We start from the raw sequence: 19,247 nt of genomic DNA on the forward strand, positions 1-19,247 counted from the left end.
TTCTAGGACTCTTATTTTTTTCCTGGTACTGTTATTAAGAGGGCACAAAATTCAAATAAAGACTATTTGCCTTTTCAATGGCAACAGTTAGCTAGCTAAAGATATAAAAAATAATTGGTTTGTAATAGATTAAAGATGTAATGCTCTAAAATCTTTTAAAATTCTTAACTTCCTACTCCTGTGTGATCAGTGTCATGGAAACAGATGTCTGACTCCAGATTTAATTTCTCCCATCCCTGCCATAAGGCATGTATCACCTAAACACAAACTCTCACCAACAAATTTCTCTAGTGTTTCTTGGGTCCTGAAAGCCTGATTTTTTTTTTTTTTTATTTGGCCTTCTTGCATTTTATTCCATCATACTGGTACTTCTGATTTTCCAGACACACAGAACGGTAGGCACTGTGGATTGAGTTGGATGTCCAAGGATTGGGTGGAATGACAGGATTGTGATGTTGGTTAGGATGCAGAATACGGCTAGAGATACATCTTGCCCTTGCACCATAATGTACCAATTTAAGGCTCATCTTTTAAGCATTATTATGAAACACTTAGGGATAAAAAAAGCGTAGACTGTATTGCAATCAACACGTGTATTCACATCATGCAGTTTAAGATATGACATTTCAGCCTTTTCTCCCTTGAGGAATTTCCTCCCCCGTATTTGATGCTTTTCATTTCCATTCCATAGTCGTTTATTACACATGTCCCCATAAACGACATATATTATTTTGCATGCCTTAAACTTAAAAAAAATTGCAAGTATTCTTCCAAAATGTTCTTTTTGAAATTCTTGTTTCCCATGTAGCTCTAATTACTTTTACTGCCATAAGTACAGCAATGTGTAGGTATTGGGTAGAAATCCATTCTCTGACTGATGGGATAGATTGTTTCCAGTTTCGTACTCCTTAGAAATAATGGTGCTATGATTTTCTTATTCGTTACCTCATTGTAAAAAACTTGCTCTGAGATATACACCAAAGAGAACACTTAGTTTCTAGAATCTTCAACATTACTAGATATGCTAGCTGGCTTTCCAAAGTAGCTGTACCAATTTATGCTCTACTAGCAGAGTGTGAGGCTCTAGTGATCCACAACCTTGGGGATTATACACTCTGCAAGCAGGGTTTTAGCTGTTGGAATCCTCTGTGGCCTGGGTGAGGATATGTTCCTCTGACTACTGCAACTGCTAGTCACTCCAAGGATATCTCCAAGGATGTTTTCATGTTAATTTTTAGGTGTCAAGTTTCCGTATCACAAAGGTGGTGCGAATTCAAACCTGGAACCTGTGGTCAGGTAAGCTTGTAGTCAGAATTCTCAGAGGAGCCTCTTTTTTTAATCCAAAGCACAGACTTAAGTCAAGAGGGCTCCCTGTGACCTCTCTTGCCAGCAGAAGAATTTCTTTTCTAGTCTGCCCTTACACTGAAGGTGTTGGTCTTTAATGACCTGGGCATTCTGTATGAGGCTCAGTTATAACTTTGTACGTCACATGGGTTGAAGGGTCTAAGTGGCCATTAACATCTGAACTCCTTGTTGAGATCACTACCTTCCTCCCCACCACCCAGCTTCCAGCTTGAAAGCCTGTGTCAGGTGAAGCTTGCTGTTCTGGTTTTTATTTTATTGGCAACAAGAATTTAAAATTTTTTCTGTTTAGGCCTTTGGGGATAGGTTTTTCTTTTATTTATTTTGCGCCCTTGGCATTTAGAGGGAAGAAGTTATGGTCCTCTAATAACTGAAGGGAAAATGGGAAGCATAAAAGTAATTTCGAGGTCCTATTTATTTCATTGTGTAAGCCTTCTGTTCTAAATCAGCAGAAACCAACAGAACGTTCTGAGTGATGGAAGTGGTCTACAATTTATTCTGTCCACATGGCAGACATTTGCCACACATGACTACTGAACACCTGAAATGTGGTTAACGTGTCTGGTGAACTAAACTTTTAATATTATTTAATTTTAATTCATTAAAATTTGAATTTAAATAGTCATATGTGACTAGTGTCTATTTGACAACAGAGCTCTAAATAGTAGTAATATTCTTTGTCCCCTGGTGATTTCGTGTATATACTAATAAACCAATGTAGTCTGGGAAAAAAACGCCTTGCAAATCTATTTTTGATAGTCAAAGGATAAGACAGTTGAGACATCACTTCAGAATATCTACCACCACAAAACTGTATAGTCCCATTATTTTGATAATCAGGTATTTCTTGCCTGACTTGTCTTTCTGGAAATTTTCAAAGATCTAGGGCACATTCTTTCCATTGCCAGTTTCTGAACTGGAAGTCAGGGAATCGATTTCCGACAGTTTTTCAAAGATATTTATAGAATATTAAAGTGTCAAGAAATTCCAAAGATAAAAGAATTAAGAGCAAAAATACATATATTTAAAATGCAACATAAGAAAATATGACTAATAGTACAATTAATTTGGTTTATCTTTGAAATGAAAAAGTTTATTGGTAACCTGAAAATGTGTGCAACTCAAAACATGAACATACAATTTATTTATAGTATCTTATGAAACAAAACAAAACAAGTCTATTGCTCTAGGCCTGAACTGGGCTTATGTTTCCAATTAAAAAAATTTTTTTTAATGTTTATTTATTTTTGAGAGAGAGAGACAGAGACAGAGACAGAGACAGAGCACAAGTGGGGGAGGGGTACAGAGAAAGGTAGACACAGAATGTGAAGCAGGTTCCAGGTTCTGAGCTGTCAGCACACAGCCTGACATGGGGTTCAAAATCACGAACTGTGAGATCACGATCTGAGCAGAAGTCAGACACTTAACCTGCTGAGACACCCAGGCGCCCCTATGTTTCCAATTTTTTAAACTTGGCAAGGGGGATTACATGAACTAACTCTCAATTCTCTCTCTCTCTCTCTTTTTTTATTGCCATAAGTAGAGATTAAGAAGGCCAAAGCAAACATGTAGGTGTGAATTATAATGAAAACAAATACATATCTAGAAACAAGGCCACAAAAGTTTGGTTTGTGCATTTGTCTATTCCACTGGCTGGCCTTTAAAAATAATGGTCTGTAAATATTTCTCACTATGGATTAATCCACACACACTTTCTTTTACTTATTTATTTAGAGAGAGGAGCAAGTGGCAGGGGGAAAGTGGGAGAAAGAGAGAGAGGGAGGGAGAGGGAGAGGGAGAGAGAGAGAGAGAGAATGAATCCCAAGCAGGCTCCACGCTGGCAGTGCAGAGCCCTATGTGGGACTTGAACTCACAAACTGTGGCCTGAAATCAAGAGATGGACACTTAAATGACTGAACCACTTAGGTGCCCAACCACATGCATTTTCTATGTTCTCGTATAAAACTGAGGCTCACAGGCTGGGCATTTAGCAATGCAGTGAAACAGATTCTGGAGTGAGGAAAGCATTTCATGAGATGAATAAACTAGGTCAAAAATGAAAAAGCTGAAGTTTCCTCTTTAAAACAGCACACATTTCCAGATAAAACTGACTTAAACTTGTGTCCAAAGATTTTCATGGACATTTTCATTGTATCCATATGATTTAAAATGTCTTTAAACACTGAAGCCTCTCAATTTCAGACATTTTGCTTATGAGAGGTTTTTTTGGACACTCTCAAGACAAAATTTTAAAAAGAAACAAGTTTTCTCTAGAAAGCACTTTTAGCATACTGAACATGCATACATTCTCAGAGTGTATGTAGCCCGCTCTTCTCCTGATACTCTTCATAGAAACGTCTCAATGATTTAGGAATTCTGGGTGTCACAGTGCTCAAGGCTTGAGTAAAATGTCTTCTCATAATGTGGTTGGCTTGAATGTCTTCTTCCAGAGCCAGAAGAGCCGCCTCTCTACAGACAGCTATAATCTGAAGCAAAACATACAAAAACAAACATACAAAACAAAAAAGGGGAGAGAAAAGACAATCAATATTTCAATGGATTCAACTGAATATATTTCAAATATTCATCCGTGGTAACTGCTTCAACTATAAGCACCCTTGCCAACATTTATCTTCATGGTTATTCCACTTCAGTTTTCAAAAGGACAAAAAGTAATCACCTTCATTCCAAAACCATGTAGTACGTACTCAGAATCAGGAGCAGCAAAAAGATATATATAAGATATGGCATTCGTTCTTAAGAAGCCCACAACTGATAAAGGTGGAACAGACACACAGGCACATACTTCTAATACAAGATGACAAAAGATGAGTGTGTATGTGTGGTGGGGGCAGGTAAGAACCAAGTGATAAGGGGGTGAGGGCAGAGGAGGGAGCTACTCCGATATACAGTGAAGTCCTGCGCATCAGCACACCTTGTCATGGCATAGAATTTCCACATTACTTTCAACCTTTGATGTATTACCGACATGTAAAAGCATTTCTTTATGTGCATCTCTTGAACAAGTTCTTAAATCTTGGGAATATCAGATAGAGTTTTCTACGTTTACTTTGGAGAGCTACTTTAGAACAGAGAAGTGAATTTTGTTTACTCAGTGAGGAAAGCTGCAAGAATTGAAAAGAATCTGGGGAGGGGGTGGAATGGATGCAGAAGGAGGGAGGACAGAGTGGGCGGTAGGAAAACGGAAGGGGAGGAAGGTTCAAGTCTTGAATCCTGAAATGTGTTTTTAAGCTCTCTGGACTTCAGACAGCGGAAGCAGGCTGATGCCAGTGTCATTCTAAAGACACATTACTGTGGTGAAAAGAGCTTGTGGGATGAAAAGAGATATTGTGATTTTCAGGGCAACAGGGAAAACAGTGATTGATACTGACTGCACCTTTATATCGGTAAATGAAAGGGCCAGCTGAAACACATTTGTCCAGCCATTCAGCATATTTTCTCTGTTTGTTCACTTACTGAAAAGAGTTCCTCTGCTTATGCTGGGCTAATGGCTGCCAAAGCAGTTTAGTAGCTTTTTAGGGGATTTAGCAGCATGTTTAGGGAGCTTTCAAAAAACTTGCATAGATTTAGATGGCTTTGTCAAATTACGACAATGTAACTATTAGTTCTGGGCTTCATTAATGAGCACTGAAGTTGACTATAGTGCTTATGCATGTTAATGCTTTTCCAAAAAGAGTGGCTACCAACTTGTTGAAGGAAAAAAACAAAACTTCCAGGGCTTAGTAAAATAACTTCATCACATATACTGGTGCAGAAAGTTATTTTGAAAACAAGATATAATAATTAATAAGCACAGTAAAAGCAGATGAAATGCCTAGCATGGTAAACTGGCTATCCAATGGTTCCACTCTGTTCCAAATGGACCTTGAGGACCTCCATGAAGGGAGGAAAAAGGAACAAAGTGGAGAAAAGCCTCAACTCCTTCCTTCCCTCCATCTCAGCAGCACTTCTGTTACCTGCAAGATTTGAAGCAATGGCTGCAAGGCTGAAAAGTTTGAAGGATCAGTGGGAGAGGCAGAAAGGCCTGAATTTCCTGCTGGCTGGTGGACTTCTAGCTCTTCGTCTGAGACAGTACAGGGAATGTTTCCATCATGTGGGTCCTTCCCCATGCTAAGTGGAGTACGGAAGTCACCAGTGCCATGTCTTGCACACTTCATAACTGAGAATTACCTCAGAGAATACTGGATCCAGTACATAATGGCTACAGACATTTACTGAGTACCTACCCCATGTGCTAGACAATGCTAATGACAGTACTAATTAATTGCTATGTGAATACTCCCCGCCCCCCCCCCCCGCCCCCCGCCCCTCGATTTTGTATAATTCAGGGATCCCACTAATAGTGTACAATATCTGATGGGAGCATGGCAAACAGAGTGGCCAGATAAACACAGTAAGCTGGGGGGTGGGGTAGGGAGGTTGGGCAGAGGAAAGGGAGAGGTGACCACAAGGCTGTCTGGAACCTCTCCAAGTTCCTGGAATTTGGTTCACATGGCCAGATAGTGAGTAGCTCACACTGCTGGTACATCTGAGAAAGAGAACTAACAGTCTAGTAGGCTTCCTTCTCTCAATATACAGTAATCAAACCGGGAGAAGAAGAAATGGTTATACTCTAATCATTGGAATCTCAGATAGCCTAACAAGGCATGGTAGAGAAATGTAGGTAATGGGAAGTGACAGGTCACTGAGGCCTTGAAGGCTGTCCTTAGGGTCAGCAACCCTGAGCAATTCCTCTTGCAGATCAACTTTCTTTCCTTCACATCTCTGTCTATAGATTTTCCTAAGCTATAAATTGCTTTTTGCCTTTATGTGGCAGCTTCCAGGACAGTGATGGGGGGGCACTGGTGGCGAGATGTGGTCAGAGCAGTAACAGCCACTTGAAAGCTGGATGTTTGTAGCTTAGAGCCTCCAGCATATGTTAACACTCAAGAGTAATTCCCTTACTATATTTAGGACTGGCCTGACCCTTAATTAACAATTCCATCCAATTTGGAGAACTACAAAATTGTAAGGTATAGAAAAGTTGGAGAGAGTTTTGACGAGAGCACTAACAATGTTTGAGTTAGAAAGAGATGCCCTGTAGAACCTTTGAGAGACAATGACAAGGGAATCAGAGCAGCTGAATCCTGGTATTCAGATGCCACATAGAAAGGTGTCTTCCTCTGTACAGAAGACAGATCACAGTTGTTAGCACTTCCAGAGTGGCAGAAGGACTGTCTGAATTCAACACTTGCTTCGATAAATGTTTTCCTGTTTCATATTATTTATCAGGGATGCTCTGAAAAACCAGTCAATTAGGCAATACTTTCTACCATTTTTATTTTCCTATCATATTTGCTTAGCAATACACAACTAGTAATTGAGAGGAAGTAAGACACTATAAATCATTAACCAGTCACTCTTTCATCAATCAACATCCACTGAATAACTACTCTGTATAACAACTAGATGAGGCCCGGTAGAGGATTCAGAGATGTCCAAGATGTGGTATCTGTCTTCTGGTATTCCCAAACCAGTAGGGAATGAACATCAATTGTCCAATGTGGCATGGTATTAGAGGTACTGTTAAGCAAGGCAAAAGGAAAAGTGCTTTGGTATGGAAAGAAGAGAGAAATTACTGCTTCATAAACCGAACTGGGAAGGACAGAATTTAGATATACGTATAGGGGAGAAAAGGGCATTCCGAGCAGGAGGGATAAAGTGAGCAAAGAAACCGCAAGGTGGGGAGAAAGAGACCAGAGATTGTACTCTTCCAGCCTCAGTAGCCAAAATGAAGAATTTAAAAGAGAGAGAGAGAGAGAGAGAGAGAGAGAGAGAGAGAGAGACAAGTTCTGTCATCAAAATGTCACTAAAAATAACAATGATAGTTTTCAGAAGTCATGTGGGCCATAATGACAGTGAAGGCTAGTCAATGACAGTCATCTCTAAATCTCTAAACCCAATTCACAAGCAGCTGATGCACAAGCAGCTGAGAGAGAATAACTCCTAAAGGTTCCTTTGTTTTTATTTCTTCCTCATGAAAGAGCTTCTTAGAAATTCCAAAATGAAAGCATTAATTGGATTATTGATTCTCTCTCCTAACCCAAATAGAAAGGTAGGTGTGAAAATGGAAGTATTCTTAGGAGGCTCATTTCATGATGGGTGGTTTCTATTTGCTCTGGGGTCACTTACTTTAGCATGAGTTCCAAAGATACCATACTTCCCAAGAAAAGTGCAGCTTGCTCTCAGGGCCCCTGCCAGCATTTGCCCTGCCATACTAATGTCTTTTCAGAGGAACAAGTATTTCGTGATCAAGTTTTAGGTAACAGTACATATACTCTGTTTCCCACAATACACAGAATTGCCCTGGTTTTGGCAGAACACCTATAAGTGGCTATCTCTTGAATTACTGGTGATCTTCAGCAAACGTTCTCGAAGGTGTTAACCAATACAAAACAATTCATTAAGGACACAATATGGCTTTTGCCTATTTCATAGCCTTTTTTTTTTCTTTTGCTCTCTCCTATTCCAGAATAGAGAAAAGAGGGCAAGGGAGAAAAAACATACTGGAGAAGGACCAGTCTGTTTAATGGGGTCAAAAGGCAGCAGCCACAGCACACATTTGGGTTCTGGAGATATAAACGGTCAATGCATATTTGTTGAATCGAACTGAACAGTTCCTTAGCTATAAACAAAGTTTCCAAAAAGTACACATTATATGTATCTTTTTCATATTTGGTCTATATCCTATAATATTTTAATCTATGTTTCATATAACCTATACTTTGTCAGTTGTACTTTGTCAGTTACATTAGTAAAAAAATTGTTTAACACTGTGACATATATTGTCTTAAGCAATGTTTTAGTCTGGGGACCTACCTTAAATCTAGTTCCTTCCTTAGAAGTAATAGAAATTAGAAATTTTATCAAGAATACAAGTATGTCTGTGTTATTTTGAGGGAAGCTTCCTGAGGTATCAAAATTTGTTACATAGGGACGGGAACGTTTTTGCTGTGTTGTCATGGGAAAAACTGTGCTGTAATGAAGAAACATGCCTGAAAATTTACTAATAATGCAGTAATTAATATTAGGTTAGGGGACTGAAATGGAAGCTTTGGTGGGGGGGGGGGAGAACCCCAAAACTGTGCAAATGGTGATCTTTTGTCCCATTTGATGAAAATAACCTGGCATCAATCAACTGTTGATGGATTTTCTTTTCTGTATTAAACTCTGAAAGAGTGAGGTCTTTTTTAGATTAAATTTGCCAATACATCTCTCTTTATTTGGGATTGGATACTATAGAAACTGACAAGGGCTTTTAACTTCAAGTAGGAGTTTTCTCATTACTATCTCTAAAGTTTGTAAGAAAACCTAATGCGATAAGTTTAAGTATATATATACACACACACACACACACACACACACACACACACATATATGTATGCCAGGAGAATGGCATACATATATATATATATGGTATATATATATATATATGGATGCGAGGAGAATGATGAGTTGTGTGGTCCCTGTATACACTGTATACACTGTATACATACATACATATATACATATACATGTATACATGTATATATATGTATATATGTACATATACATGTATATACATATACATACATGTATACATACACATATATACATATGTGTACATATATGTACATATACATATATACACATACATATGTACATATACATATGTATGTATATACATGTATATATATGTATATACATATGTATATATACATGTATATATACATATATACATATACATATGTATATACATGTATATATACATATATACATATACATATGTATATACATGTATATATACATATGTATATGATATATACATATGTATATGTACATATATATGTATGTATACAGTGTATACAGGGACCACACAACTCATCATTCTCCTGGCATCGCATTCAAAACCACATGGAATCTGGGACTGTTCAGTGATGGGGGAATTCAGCTGAATTTCTTCCATGAGGCTACAGAAGAACCTCTTGAGAAGATGTGTAGATGAATAGATGAATTTGAATCACAGACTGTCTGGAATGTTAAACCAACCCGTTTAGAAAGAAAACTCTTGGCACTTGAATGCATTAATATCTTTGGCAAAAAGGATTTTGGAAGCTTTCCCCTAATCCCTTCACCATGTCCTCCTCTTCCCCCATAGGCTGCAGACTAGATCATTTAAATGAATTATTAGCCAACTACCAGTAAGGTTGCTTTCGCCATTAGGCTGGAAAAGCAACACTGTTTTGGCTGGCTCTGTAAAACTGAGTGTCTGAAGTCTGTGTTCTTTTTTCAGTTTTGACTAAAAAATTGATTCCCAAACTTTTAAGATGTATATGTGCCTTGCTGCAAAAGTGAAAGTATTATTTGTTTGGGAAAATGAGAAAATGAGACAAGAGACAAGCAGAGTGGGCCTAAGATTTCATTGTCAGAGCTAAACTAAGACACGTTGTTTCGGTGGCCATGACACTCATTTCTTTGGTGCCAACATGCCACAAATTCTCTTTTCATTTATTCTACAATAGTAATAGAGCCAACAGATACCTGAAAGACAACATAAAAAGCAGGAACTCTCTATTAAGGTGTATCTGAAATGAGCTCCCAACAGGTAGGAAAGGAAACGATTTTTAGTGAAAATATTTAGAAATCCTCAAAACAAAGTCACTGAGGAAAATAGTAATCATTTTCAAATGCAGGGAAAAAGTAACTCAGCAATGAAAGAGGACATATGAGTATGAATTTTTATGCTATACTTGCCTTCTGAAAAAGCAGTGCCTTTAGAAGAACAAAACAGCAATAACTGGATTACGTGAGACAACTCCACTCGGGAGGGTGTGGGGAAGCAACTTCCCAGGAGGAGAAGGCTCTTGACCATTGAACCTTGGGAAATCTAATTACCTCACTTTTAAATGCAAAAGGGCAAAAGAGGCAATTGTGCAGAATTCTGAATGCCATGAAGAATAAGAACAATGTCTTACTTCACTGTGGAAAAAAAATGAAACCTCTTATACACAGCCTAGGGTTCTTTCCCCCAATGCACGAGACAAGAAGAGTTTAAACAGGTGGCTCAGCTTAGTAAAAGAGAAACAGGGGTATTGCGAAAATGAAAACCCACACGGTTTCTAAGCAGGCAGTAGTAGTTTAAAAAAAAAATGATGTGACAAATAATCAAGGCAAAGACTTTACCAAAACCTAGTCATTGGGTAGAAAAACCTGAAAATGCTGGGTGCTACTTTGGGTATCCTGTGCTATAGCCCTGCCTGTGTTCTTTCCAGTTTAACAGGAGCACCACCTTCTTTTCTGGGCACTGACAGATTAGAAATCCAACATTAATTTACGTACAATTGCTTCGACTTCCAAACAAGGCCTGGGTAGTATGTGCCCTTTTCTGTTGGCTGTTACTAGATTATGAGAAGGACATCAGGAACACATCCCCATGAGTGGCATGTAAAGTTGGGAAAAAGGGATGCTGCCCCAAGTAGGCCTAATGGGGGAGCTAAGAACTGCTTGCGCACTTCCAAAAGGCAGGTTGAAATTCTAACTTAACCGTCACCAAGTTCCTAACGACCTCGCAGAGATTATGTGTCCTCCAAAAGAGGCGGGAGGGTAACACAGCTGACGTTCTGTTTGGCTCCCATCACCCCACTCTGCAGGCAAAGGAAGGCCTCAGATCTGTGGAGAAAAAGTCGGCAATTTTAAACGTGCCGGAAGAGGAGGCTTATTCATAGGGTGTCCTCGGACGGTGAGAACCGCAGCTCTGTAAAGCTGACCTCGTGTGCCTAGTTTAATCAGTCCCTGGCAGTGCTGCTTCAAAGTTCTTAGGGAACCGGCCGCGGCAGCCTAGGGACTGCAGGGTATGAGTACAGGGATACAGCCAGGGGGCAGTTTCTAGCACTAGCAGGTGAACGGCACGGTACGCGGCAGAGTATCCGCAGGGATGGAACCGGAGAAGAGAGCCGCCCCAGCCCGGGCCCGGGCAGCTGCACAGAATCCACGCAGAGGCAGAGCGGTGCTCCCCGGGCCCTGCGGCGGCCGCGCTGCTGCTCCTGCTGTTTGGCAAGAAGAAAGGGCGCCTTCCAGCGAGGCCTAAATGTGCTTTTCAGCTTCTTTGTATTTCAAGTGTACTAAATAGCTTTAAAGAATCCACCAAAAGAAATGGGCTGCAGTGCTTTAAAAAGTCTTAGGTATTTTCAAGAAAGTGGTTTTGTTAAAAGCATCTTCTGTCTGGAACACCTGTGACCTGTTGAGCTTAATTGGGCTGCAGCTGGCGCTGATTGTGGCGCAGCCGCTGGCGGCCGCGGGCTGACATTGTGTGCGCTCCCGCCCTCCCGCCCCCTCGCCTTTCTTTTCTCTTTCACAGCCCGGCGACCTCCTTCCCCTGTGTGTCGGAGGGATTAGGAGCCCAGTAGAGAGTGGTGTCCTGCTGTTTGCGAACAGCGTGCACTGGAGGTGCTTCAAGGAGGAGGCTACCTGGGAGATTATGTGCTCATGTGGATGCCGAGGGCCCATTCTCCCCGGCCCATTGAGACGTGCTGAAAGGTGGCTGAATGGCCGGGCATGAAAGATGTGACTGAAGGGAGCGCAGCAGGCTCCTGGCCGCAGAGCAGCAGATGGAAGTCAGGCTGTCACACGCACAAACGGCGAGGGGCGCCCCAAACTGCCAAGAAAGCAGCTCGCGGCGTAAAACAGGGCCCGAGAAGGGAATTCAGACGGGAAGAGTCGCGCTTGCTTTAGGGTACTTCACAGTGCCACCTCACCGAAAACTTTTTATGTGATGAGGCTAGAAGTGAGGATCGTGGGGGGGCAAACTTCAGATTTAAGGAATTGCCTATTGCCCTTGGGCTAAATTCCTTAGATTGTCTGCAAAATAAGCTTTATGATAATTAATCCATCTGGGATTATGTTAAAGTCACTATCTAGAATGCCATGCCTGGTACTGAGTCAAAAGAAAAGAATTTCTGTAAAAACACACTAAAGCCTAATGACATTAAAGAAGGTGGAGGAGTCCATTGGTTGCTTAATTTTGATGATCTGTACATAACACTTAAGTTTATGTACATCAAATGTGCAACCTTTCATCATTACCACCTGCTCGGAGAAGCCCATCCTAGTTTTCATTTTTTTTTTTTTTTTTTTTTTTTTTTTTACAATTTACAAACGAATCTATCATTCCACAGAGGAAAGAGCTGGGGAAAGAAAGACTTGGGAGTTTTCATTCTTACTGTTTCTACAACCATATGTACCTATGGGAATTTTAAATGTTTCTAACATTAATTAAACCATATAAGAAAAAAAGTATTTTTAGTTTTGAAAAAAAAAATACACCAACTGGTATGGTAATGCAAAAAGCAGGAACCATGTAGTAGGGGAAGGGGTGAGAGGGCAAACTGATATTGGGAGCCCCTAATTCATTCCTTTACTCAAAAAGTCTTTATTGACCACCTGCACGGTACCAGGTACAACGTACCCACAGGAATAATGCAGTGAAGAAAACAAAATGTTTTCATGGAACAAGATGTGCACAGTACTGGCTAACCTATTTACCTATATAACCTATTTACCCTTCAAAGTTCAGTGTAAACGTTTCCATTGGGAGGCATTCTTGGAGGCAACCTCACTATCTTCCCAGGTCTGATTGCTTCAGGATCACTTGTTTAATGGTCTGGTAGCAACTTGAACTATTCTATCATATCACAGTTTCCAGGAAGCATATAGAGTTATCTGTGGTAAATGTCTATCTCCCTCACTAGACTTGAAGTCCCATAAAGGCTCTCCAGCCTTTGCTCTGCTCTACTCCCCAACATAACAGGTTAGCATGTCCCTTGACCTTTGGGAGTCTGCAAAAAGGTCTCCTGCTGAGGTCATCTCTGAACAGTGATATAAATTAGTTTTTGCCTTAAACACACACATACACACACACACACACACACACACACACACACACACCTCCTGCTGTGACAACTGCAGCCAAGATAATTGTCTACTATGGATTAAAAAGGTAAAAACGTCTTGGGAACAATGATTCATCCTAAGTGGAGGTGTGTACTTGTGAATCTTGTAAGACTGCTGACCAAGCTATGGCCAGAAAGCTGGAAAAGGTACCAGTTCTTGGGTAAAAGCATCCATAAATGGGAGACCTTGAGGTTGGCTCCAGGCAAAGAGGAGAGAAGAGCAGGACAGGGAATGTTTTTGGGAGAGGAGACCCAGGAAAGGTCAGCTTGCTATAAGCCTCTCCTCTAAGTCTGGAGGGTTTGATCCTCTCTGCCAGTGTTGTGGGAGATAGGGAGGTAGTGGCTTTGGGGATGGGTAGGGGGAAGGTGTAGGCAGTGGTGTTAAACCACACCACATGTTTTCTCCCCTGTCAGCTATCTTCACAGCCAGTCCCCACATCTTGCCCTACTAACACACACATAAAAATGTTTCCTCTGAAACTCTGTAGCGTCACAGATGCCCTGGGTAGCTTTTTTTGCATTTTGTTCAGCTCGGGATCTTTGAGCTCTCACAGAGTAGAGTATTTGGGAGTTAGATCCTTTTCCCCCTTTACAGCCAGTCATTTTTTTTTTTTTTTTTTTGAGCAATGATGGAATAGGACATTATATTACTTTCAGATATACAACATGATTCAGTATATATATGTATTATGAAATGATCACCACAGTGTAACTCTATCATCACCACATAGTTACACACTTTTTTGTGTGTGTGATGAGAACTTTTAAGATCTACTCTCTTAGTGACTTTCAAATATACAACACACGATTATTAACTATAGTCACTATGCTGTACATTACATCTCCAAGACTTATTTCATAACTGGAAGTTTGTACCTTTTGGCCACCTTCACCCATTTCACCCACCCTAATGCTCAGTCTTAATCTATAGTGAGCTCCTTTCTCTTTTTCCATTCTCTGGGTGGCTGCATGCTGGTCCAGCCGATCAGCAGCCTTGCATGGCATCTCTAAAATCATTTTATAAGTATGGCATGTTGTTTAATGGCTATCTGTGTTAAACAGAAAAAAAATGACTTGACAATTTGTACCTAGCTAGGGGGCTTCTGAAGATAGGTCCTGGTGAGCAAACACTACGTATACCATCAGCACATGACAGGAAGTGAAAAGATTACTTATAATTACTTATACTTTATGCACATCATATTGTATGTAAAAACTTCACCAGTTTTGTGTGCTTATTGGCCATATAATAAAGATTTTTAACCTAGGGTCTATGGATATCCAAATGGATCTAAGAATATATTGAAACCCTTAAAAATTTACATATACATATATATTTTTTCTTTTTTTTCTAGAAAGATGGTTCAAAGTGTTCATCATATTCTAAAAAAGAAACCATTATCCAAAAAGGGTTAAGAACCACTGTGCTATAGTTACTATATTTCAAATCTTTTAAAATCCTATGAATGCTTCATAATAATATCTATCTTATTATTGTAAGAATGTAATTTGGCTAGAATTATCACAGTTGAGGAGTACAGGAGTTACAATGTGGAGTTAATCACTGTAACGGGAAAGTAGTTTTTGCTTTCTTAGACCTTCCTCTTGTACCTTATAAACATTCAACAGCTGCCACCAGGTATAACTTACTTAGGTCTTTATTGACATGAAGAGGAACCTAAAGACCAATATCCTATTTCATTTATTAAAAAAAAAAAAAAAGCTAAGATAATACACAAAGACTGAAAATTTAAGCACACTAGTTAAGGAATTAAAAACCTAAGTATCCAAGATAAGATTAGGATTTACAAGTGACATATATTAACTATGTGCAATTTTAGTTAGCCCATAAGTGAATTTTCAGACTTAAAAACCTAATGTAGACTTTGATGTTTGGTAATAACAGTACACACTGGGTATTTAGAAACTGATGGGGTTGTTTTCTTATCTGCAAAATTATATGGCTTATTGTCTTATACTGCATTTCCATTAAAAAGGGAAAAAAAGGAAAATCTTTGTGTTTATTGATTTGAAAGACACATGAGATACAGCTCTTACGTTTTAATACTAAAATCATTATGTATGTGATACAACTTAGAAGAAGTTACAAGTACCTGTAAAAGCCACACAGGACAATCATTTTCATTAGTTACTCATAGTACAAGTCAAGGTGGGGAATAAAGATAATTCGGTTTATGAAGACTAACTAAAACACTTACATGTTTCTCTTCTGACCTTAAGTCCATTACTTAATGGATTATGGAACCTAACCATTCCTTCTTAACTAATGTTACCCAAACTCCTTTGCAAAACTGCTTATGAGAGAATAAGGTTTATGTCAGGTTCAGCAATGAAAAAGCCAGAAAGTTTCCTAAAGACTTAAAAATATCTAGTTGTAAAGACTAAACTAAAAACTATGAGAAAGGCCATTAGAGCAATCAACAGATGTAGAAGGTGTTGTGGGAAAGCAAGGTAGATGAAACTACTTATTGATAATAAAAAAAATCATTAAAAATTTAATTTAAAAGGTGCCTTAAATTATCACTTAGTGGGATTGGCTTGGTTATCAGAAATGTGGCAGTTAGTACATTAAAGAGCTAATGGTGAATTTTTAAAGCACAAATTATTCATTAAGTTCTTAAAATCTAAAGACATAAAATTGAGTGAATTTGAGTACGTATATTTAATATATTTCAAGACTGTATCCATACTTTTACCTAATTGTTTTATACTAGGCAAACTTTGCTCAGATTCCTAACCATCAAAAAAATATATCATTGGAAAGAGACTGACAGACATTTCTCATGAAAAGAATTTTTCTTTTTCACAGAGATGAGTCAACTGAACACAAGGGGATTATGATACAATGGAAGCTATTTTGCAATCTTAATGTATTTTCTATTATAAATGGTAAAATACATACACATAAAAGCACTCTATAATGTTATAACATGGAGAAAATTGAAGCAAGTGTCAAGACTTTCCTCTTATGGGTGTACTTTTTCATTTGTAGATCTAATCACTAGATTTTAGATAGGGTACGCCTTGGGAACAAGCACCTCCATTTTAGCATGCTGGTATCTAACTGGAAATAAACCCATATCACCTTTGCAACAGTGTGTTCAAGATATCGTTTGTACTCATTCCATAGTTACACTGAAGAATGGGAAAGCCAAGGGAAATTCTGAATTATTTTACAGGTCCATCTTGCTCTCTCCCCCCAGCTCTGTTCTCTTTGAGATAAACATATACATACATACATATGAAGGTAGACAATTGTGTTTACACACACACGTGCATACACGTGCACACTCATTTGCAGATGCAATGTAAGTTCACAAGATGTGGCATGAGTTTAAGCAGTTTTTAAAGTGCACAGTACATTTTACCATGTAGTTCTGAAACCCAGCATTTGCAAATCTTTTAAAATTAACCGAACTGTTAAAATCCCATCACTCTGGCAGTAACCCAGCATAGCTGTCTGTGCCTTTAACAAAAGAATTCTGTAATAAAACGAGATTTTACATGCTGAAACAGAATATTTTAAAACATCTTTCTGCCGGCTGCTCATTTTAGTAATATTTGTGGAATTTAAAACCCACACACACATACACAAATGTTCCCATGGAAGATTAGGCTAAGTTTTTAGGTTAACCTCAGAATTATTAAATTTTTATATCAATCTTTTAATGAACACTTTTGATTTATTTACTTTAAGAAGAAACCCAAGTACTGAAAAGACTTTTAAGGCTATGTATTCTTTAATTGCCGTAACAAATGCGACCAGGCTAACTTTAATCAAAGGAGACTCATAAGTAGTTTTCACACTACATTTGTGAATGCCTCTGAGCAAGGTGGACTGAATTCTGCCTCAGCTTCTCTTGTGTCTGGAAATAGGTGCAATCAGCTGTGACATCTGCTGTATATTAGGGCTCAACTGCTAGGGACAGAAACCTAATTAGAATCAAAAGGAGGAATTTATTATAAGGATATTATTGAATCTAACAGAACCTAAGGACAAGAGTGAGGCTGGGCACAGCAGACCATCTGGAACCAGGGACTGGAATGCTATCAGGATTCTCTGCTTCTCTCTGTACTTTATTTGGTTTTATTCCTCTTTAACTACAGAGTGGTTTTCCCCACATAGTAGAAAACATGGCAATACGGTTTTTATGTTTTATATCTTACAGCTTCAGCCACTACCAAGTCCTCATTTTCTCAGTTTCAGTGATGAAAACTCCTGTGGAAAGTGTCTGAGTACCGTGGTCCAATCACTGTGGCTGGGGAGAAGGGTATGATGATGGGGCCATATTGAGGTAGGTCATTCCCCTGTACCAAATCAATTGTGTGTGTGTGTGTGTGTGTGTGTGTGTGTGTGTGTGTGTGTGTGTATCTGTGGTCACACTGTGATGACATGGCAATTCTGTAATGTTTTTGGAGGCAGGAGGTGAAGATCCATGGAAGGGCTGGAAGTACAGGTGATTTAAGGCAGGCGTATGTTGGCGGGTGGAAGGAATGAAAGGGAGGATGTAAAAAGTGGCTTTCCTCTTTCTCTATGTGCAAGTAAACTTGTGTTGCTTATACAATGCTCTCAAATGTTCTCTTGGCAACATATTACCTCTAAATGTTCTGTGAAAAGATGCCACTCTGGAACTTGTGCCCAGTGGTGCAATGGCCTCCCTTGCTTCTAGCTGGCCATGCTTCCAAAAAAACAGTGCTCAGCATGCTGCAGGGGGGCTCCAGTTGTTTCTAGCTGCTGTTTTCTTAGACCACGCTGCTCATCAGGGGTTCAGGTAACATTCTGAGCTGTACAACTGATTTCCAGGCCACAGATATCCAAAATATGATAAAGTTGAAAAGCCTTAGGGGCCACCAGTCAATTTCTTTGGAAATGATTATGGAAGCTATAGGAAAAAAGTAAAGCTATTCTTTTGAATGATGATTCCATAATAGGTTATGGTTAAAGTTATCTTTGTGTTAAATCCATTCTCTTTCTTATCAGTTGGAGAAGTCACAACGAAAATCAGAAAAGAAAGCAAACAAAAACTCAACTTTTTATGGGGGAAGGACCATAAATAGCTAATACATACAAGGTTCAAGTCTGGAGCTGTTTAGTTTGGAAGTTATGGAAATTTTATTTGGAGACAGTCCCTAAATTCAATTGTAACTGGAAATGCATGTAACTGGAAATGTGTGTTGACAAGGCTTAAGGAACAGGGGGATGAAATGGACAGCATTTGAAGCCTGCAGTGCTCTGACTTCATTATATCAGCTGAGTGGCTGAAAGATGACTGGAAGTGTCTTTCATGACAGCACCACCATACTTTGTAAACCTGCCCAATTCTTGCCCCTGAGAAGAGAGAAGAAGGGGGAGACAGAGGAGACTAAAATCCTTAGTAAACATTTAGGGAGATAATAGTATCTCCCTCCCTTTATTTTTTTTTTTAAACTAGAGAAAATGCAAATATACACAATAGTAGACAATAACGAACAGTGACCTCTCACCAATCTGTTGCTTAGCTTTAACAATAAGCAACTCATGGCCAACCTTATTTTGCCTACACTTCACCACTGCACTCAAGTTTTTAAAGCAAATCCCAGAATCACAGCATATTTAATATATTTAGTATTTAATCCATAAATATTTCAGCATGTATTTAAAAGAATGATTTTTCCTTAAAAAACCCACATTATTATTCCACATTAAAGTAGCAATAATTCCTTAGTATTATCAATATTTAGTCAGTATTACAATACTGCCATTTATTCATAAACGCATTCCATAGCTCTGTTTGAACTGGGATCAAAATAAGACCTACGTATTGTATTTAGTTGATGTATCTCATTTCTAAAAAATCCTCTCTGTCTTCTCCTTACAATTTATGTTGATGAAACAGG

General features: G+C 39.0%; 1 protein-coding gene across 2 annotated transcripts in view; it reads right to left on the reverse strand.

Annotated features, from left to right (window-relative positions):
- Positions 1–551: 551 nt before the first annotated feature.
- SPATA5 (spermatogenesis associated 5) overlaps positions 552–19,247 on the reverse strand; it is a 360,776-nt gene continuing 342,080 nt past the window's right edge. For both annotated transcript variants that reach the window (XM_019419021.2, XM_019419030.2), the window contains one exon: positions 552–3,848. In XM_019419021.2, coding sequence (XP_019274566.2) covers positions 3,672–3,848 — 177 coding nt within the window. In that variant the 3' untranslated portion in view covers positions 552–3,671. The remainder of the gene's footprint in view (positions 3,849–19,247) is intronic.

Source organism: Panthera pardus, unplaced genomic scaffold (assembly GCF_024362965.1).
Source record: "Panthera pardus isolate Hobbes unplaced genomic scaffold, ASM2436296v1 HiC_scaffold_13, whole genome shotgun sequence".
NCBI classification, from domain to species: domain Eukaryota; kingdom Metazoa; phylum Chordata; class Mammalia; order Carnivora; family Felidae; genus Panthera; species Panthera pardus.